The 5,958-nt window shown below is 32.6% G+C and overlaps 1 protein-coding gene across 1 annotated transcript; it reads right to left on the bottom strand.

Annotated features, from left to right (window-relative positions):
* Nucleotides 1-288: 288 nt before the first annotated feature.
* Nucleotides 289-2,020, bottom strand: LOC107951857 (polygalacturonase-like). The gene is made up of 4 exons (XM_041086513.1): nucleotides 1,831-2,020; nucleotides 1,412-1,720; nucleotides 804-1,319; nucleotides 289-726 (listed from the first exon to the last, which is right to left on the bottom strand). Exons 1-4 carry the CDS (start codon nucleotides 1,981-1,983, stop codon nucleotides 466-468), a joined length of 1,239 nt encoding a protein of 412 aa, XP_040942447.1. The 5' UTR covers nucleotides 1,984-2,020; the 3' UTR covers nucleotides 289-465.
* Between the last annotated feature and the right edge of the window lie 3,938 nt (nucleotides 2,021-5,958).

Below are 5,958 nucleotides of genomic sequence, written 5' to 3'. Positions count from 1 at the left end.
ATTTTCGATCAAATTTAATTGATAAATTTATTTTTTTACCTTTTAAGGTGAAAGAGTAATAAAAAAAGAAAACTAAAAAGAAAATCAAATTATACAAGGTGTAAAAGTTAAAGGTTATTTTTAGAATCAAAACTAAATTGATACAATGTATAAATATTGATTATTAAAATTTTTATTATGCCAATTTTATAAATAAAAATAAAAAATTTATATAAAGAAAAAAAACAAAATAATTAAATAATATCTGGTTCAGCAGTATTCTAAAATTAATTATATCGTAAGCCTAAATGCATAAAATGTTGTCACATTGCAATATTTTTTGTTGAAGTGTATTTTTAAAAATAATTAAGTTTATGAAAAATATTCTTTATAACATAGAATATAAAAAAAACAAAATTTATTTGCGAAATAAATATAATTATAAGAGTTACAACGTCATCAAAAAAATTATACCTCTGCTATTGATTAAGCGGTCGGGGTAGGTTTTGCTGGGATAGGGGCAGAACATGCAGCTGGATTTTGTTTGCCACTAACTTTAGGCTTCACATTCGAACATTGTGATACTGCAGGTCCAGTCGGTCCACTATGCGTAATTTCAATGTCTGCAAGTTCTACATTTTCACAAGGCAAAGTAGCACTACAAATAATCTTGACAGCTTCTGGACGCGCAGAAGTGCCGTGAATGTTTTTGAAACTAATGTTGCTTAGTTTAACTTTCGATTCTTCCTGCATCAACAAAATAATGATTCAATGACCGGTTAACTCTTTTTGCTCTCTTACGATTTTGATAAATATGTACATACATTTATTTTGCATTTGTTCCATGGGCAATATTTCTGATCAATTATAATAGGAGAACTGACATTGGTCACGGTAATATCCTCAAAGTGAATGTTCGAACAAGTGCCAGGTTCAGCACCTGGCCAAGTTTTGATTCTAACACCATTGGAAGTATTAGTCATGGTGCAATTTTTTACTGTAACTCCATCAACTGGTTCTTCATTTTTAAACAATCCGAGACTACCAATACTGATACCATGTCCTGGTCCACAAGTTACTCCATTGATAACCAAATTTTTGGAACCATCCCCAATTGAAACACAATCATCACCAGTTTTTATCTCCGAGTTAAGAACATTGACCCCATCCGATCTCCCAATGTGAATCCCATCTGTGTTTGGGCTTTCGTCAGGTGCAGATACGGTGAAATGTTCGAAAGTAATGTTTTTGCATCCTAGAACATTAGCCTGGAACTGCTTGCTGTCTTTGGTAGTTATATCTTGTATCATTGCGTTGGTTAAAAAATCAAACCTTAGGTTCTGTTTAATTCCAGAATGAAACAAAAAATAATTATTACTTAATTCTATTTATAAAAAAAAAGTCATAACTTCTCAATAAGAAAGTAACTTACAATAGGAAGTGAACCACAATAATCATGACCTTTGCAACCTTCCCTTTTATAAGCAGTGGTTCCCTGGCCGTCGAAAACTCCTCCGCCAGACAATTTGAAATTTTCAATTCTATTGAAAGCAATCCATTTAGGCTCCTTGAAAGCACCAGGGTCTGCCGGAGCCTTCACAGTGCCTTGAACTTGAAGCTCAATAGGAGCCTTGCAAGGACCATCTAAGGTAGCTGTACTTAAAAAATATATCCCTTTAGGAATCACAATTTTTGACGGAGATGTCGAGGCACATGCTTCTTTCCAAGCATCCAATAATGGCTAAAACCAAATAAAAGAATAAAAAAGATACATATAAAGATAAGATATTTGGAAAATAGTTATGCATACTTTTATCTGCTAACTATAACGTTATATGATATTTTGCTTACCTTACTCAAATCTGTTTTCTCGTCTGCCTTTGCACCAAACTTTGCAACAACATCAATAACACCACCACCTCCTCCTCCTTGACCTTCAACGGATGATATGGACAGAAGTACTAGTATTAACATGGATGAAACAAAATTAAATTGAATAGCCATACTTTATTTTTTTCACTACAAAGAGAGAATGATTTCTGTCTTTTGTTTTGTTTCAAACCATCTTATATAGATAAAGTAAGGCCAAATTACAACCAACTAAACATTTTCTATTTTAATTAGCGTGGGTAAATAATATGACCAAGTTTTGCTTACTATAATTAGCACTTCTTTTTCTTTTTGGAAGCGTTTAACTCGTTAATTTGCCAACAAACTTGATATAGTAAAAATAATTAACTAACACGTGACTTAATATAACTATTTAAGGTTTCTATATATAAATGAAAATGATGAATAAAATTGTCGACTTAGCTCGATTGGCATCGACCTTGTTGCACATGCAGGAGGCCGTGGGTTCGAGCGTGTTGAAGGGCATTAATGATATCCTATATTAAGGGTTGGGGAAGAGTTATGAGTAGTTCTAGGCAATGTATAAAAAAATGATGAGTAAAATTATCCATTACTAATTTCTTTTCTATATTGTATTAATAATTTATTATATGGTTAGATATAGATAATTAAATATGTATGTTTAATAGTATTGAAAATTATAGTATTCTATTAATTTGAAATATTTTAAAAAATAAAAATTTATTAATAATATAATAATATTAAGCTTGACTTAAGTTATTTTTTATATAAAAATAAAATCTCCCATAAAGGTTAAGTCATTCTAGAGTGAAAGAAAAAGGGCTTATTTTTTGTTGACTTGTAAGTTATTTTCCATTGACTAAACTGTTTTCCATGAGACAAACACAAGAAAATGTAGAAAATATTTTTCGGAAACCATTTTCAATGAAACAAACAGAACCTGCCTTGATTGAGTTGGTATCACAAGCCAAGGGGAACCAACTTTGGTCGGTAGATTTCTTGAATTCAAAGTCTCATTGCAATTTCATATAATTATTCCATGTATCAGCAATGGTATACAAGTTTAGTTATAATGCTACTAAGTATCGTTAATAAACGTAATATGCAAGTATGCTTTTATTTTATTTCAATTTATTGGTAAGTTTTTTTTAAATAATATCCATTCAACGAAAAAAAATTACAAGTGAGGATCAAATCTCGGGTAAAGTACTAAATAAGATGTAAATACAAAATGAATTACAATAGAAAATCATACTTTGTTTGAATCAAGTTGAAAACTCTATCATATGTTGGTGTTTAGCCATTAGGGCTGTGAAGGTTGGACCTTGATGTGTATAGTTTTGTCATGCCTTCACTGCTGTTACAATGGGCACACCTCAAGCACCCAATAAATGCGAAAAGCTCGAGCAAAAATAGGCAAACTAAAGCTTCTCGAGAGCTCTCAAAAATGGGAAATCAAAGCCTTGGCAGAGGAGCCAAACAATGCAATATTATGTTGGAAAAGAGAAGGCTCATTCGCATCTCATTGGCGTCCACAGGAAGATACTGTGCCAGATAATACAAAATTCAATGAGATGGAAGATAAAGGGGGAAGGGAGGGTTGCTTTTCAGCCATATAATCGTCAACAACCACTCTGCCAGCCGAAAGATTAAGGCCTTACTTTAGTAGCAATGTTGACAACTTTAAAAGCTCATATTTAAATTACTCTTGCCACTAATACAAAAATATTTATAAAAAATAATAATTTAAATAATAAAATTAATAAATAATTCATAAATTATTTTAAAAAATTACACGAATTGTCGTCTCCTACTACCCATATTTATCAAAGGAAAAACGGGTAAAACATATGCAATTACCATGCCTAATTTTGGGAAATTTAGGTTGGTGGAAAAAACCTATTCCGACTAAAAGGCATAGTATAAAATTCTTCAATCCTATTATCTCCTCTAACCGATAAAAACTTAAGCCTCATGGCATCCCTCTAGCTTTCTTCGATTTCTTCACTTTTATCATGTTGTCTAAGATCACCTCCACCATCAATCCCACCATTATCGGCAGTGAGAACACGGTGTTCACGAATACATTAAACTGAAAAAACATTCACTTTGTTTTACCCTCTTTTATCATTGAAGATTATGGGATTGGAGTTTTTTTTTAAAGAAATAAAAATAAAAACACTTACTCAGGCTACATCGGTGTGAGCGAGGCCATGATGGGATGGGTTCCAATATTAGTTGAAGAATTAAGGGATGGAAATCACTAAGAAGAGTGATAATCCTGTTATGATAAGGTTTCTCGTGTAATTCATGTTTCTGAATTGCAGACATGATAATCTAACAGAACCTGCAATAAACAAAGCAACAATATTTTCATTAAGGTTACTAAGATTAGATAAACCAATATTTAGGCCTAAATGAAATAATTTTTTTCATCTTGGTCCATATTTGTCTTTGACAAAATTGGGAAATTTTTTCATGAACTTGGATTCGGATGATGTAACACTTTTAATTTACGAAGCAATCACCTAAAATTTTTAAATCTATAAAATGTAAGAAATATATTAAAATATTAATTAATTAAATCAGGTGATGGCATAGTAGAATTTAGTAATATCATTTACGTGTACTTTAATGGAATCTAAATTTAAGGATTAAATTGAGAAAAGTTATCAAGTTCTTAAACTAATATGACTTTTTATGCTAAAAAAAGTTATATCGAGCTCGAATTTGAATTAGTCGAGTAAAGATCTATATGACACCCCAAACTCAGCCGAGAGGGTCCGACCTGGATTTCGAGCGACACATTTGCCACCGAGGTGATTCTCTGAAAAACTACCACAAATCACACCAACCATCCATACTCACCATACAGATACAAAATATTTCATACAAGCATTTACTCCTAAGAGCATGCTTTTCTAAATTAAACTATAAGCCATATAATAAGCGGAATAAGGCGTACCTGGATTTCGACAAGTTGTACTAGCTGCAAAATTTCTCGTTAGTTCATATGGGCAGTATCATATAATTCAAACAGCAAATTCAGCCAAACAAGCAAACATGGAGATTAAAAAATCCCAAAATTTAAAATAGACCAAAAAATTCCAATTACAACCCTCTAAAAAATTATTTTTAAATTGTCTAAAATTATCTAAGCCCCATTCCAATTCTCTAGGCTGGAAATGTCCCATATTCCCTTCTTGGGATTTTATAAGCTCAGCGCACATACTGTAAAACAAAGCTTGTGTGATAGATCATTGAACTGCTGCCCTGCTCGTTATCCCATGCACTACTTATCGTGAAGGGAGAAGAAAGCAAAGAGATGAGCTCAGGAAAGCTCAGTGAATACACATGTACACAACACAAGAAGACAGCATCAATAATTTATGTACTAAACAATACTAAAATTTTGAGTAATAAATATATTGATAATAAACTAAGTTTTCTTCTAAAGCTAAACAAATGTTCAAAAATATTTGTTTTCAAAACTTCGACTGCTTACTAGGCCATTTTGGTGGCTAATGTAATCTTTCAAATTCAAGTCTAACGTCTAGGCGAGGTTGGGGACGTTACATTTCGTGGCATTAGTGCCTAGTTTTTCTAAATTTGCATTGTGAAATTTTGATATATGTTTGCATGAGTGCATCGAAAAGGGGTATTTTGGGAAAAACCACGCCACAAGATTTTGAAAATTTTATTTTTCTATGGGAAATTAAATCCAAGATTACTGTAAAAAATTTAGATAAATTGTAAACTTTAGATTGTGAACATTTAGGAGGATAAATAATGCTTCAACTTTTCTTTGAAGACTATAGATATACTTTAGATTTAAAACTTTCGAAAGATCACTATGAACACCCAAGGCTGACGTGGTAGGGGTTGGCCACGTAGGCTGCACCTATAGAGTTACCCATTGTCCAGGGAGAAACCCAATACCAGAGGAGGATTATGTTGAGAACGAAAATGGTGACGACACGATAACCCAGGTGATGTTGAGGATTTTACAAAGGGTTGCTGGAGCCCAAACTGGATCGGGGAGAAGGGGATCCGTTGCAGAGAGGCTCCGAATGAATGCGTTAGAAATGTTCAAAGGCATTGCTGGAA

Source organism: Gossypium hirsutum, chromosome A02 (assembly GCF_007990345.1).
Source record: "Gossypium hirsutum isolate 1008001.06 chromosome A02, Gossypium_hirsutum_v2.1, whole genome shotgun sequence".
Classification (NCBI taxonomy): Eukaryota; Viridiplantae; Streptophyta; class Magnoliopsida; order Malvales; family Malvaceae; genus Gossypium; species Gossypium hirsutum.
Note: the sequence above shows the minus strand (reverse complement) of the source record. Positions and strands in the feature narration are given on the sequence as shown.

Excerpts from the sequence above, each read along its gene's own strand:
- LOC107951857 (XM_041086513.1), bottom strand. The coding sequence starts at position 1,983 with ATGGCTATTCAATTTAATTTTGTTTCATCCATGTTAATACTAGTACTT. Across the intron at positions 1,320-1,411 it reads ATTGTGGTTCACTTCCTATT|AACCTAAGGTTTGATTTTTT; the intron begins GTAAGTTACTTT and ends GGAATTAAACAG. Across the intron at positions 727-803 it reads GGAACAAATGCAAAATAAAT|GAAGAATCGAAAGTTAAACT; the intron begins GTATGTACATAT and ends TTGTTGATGCAG.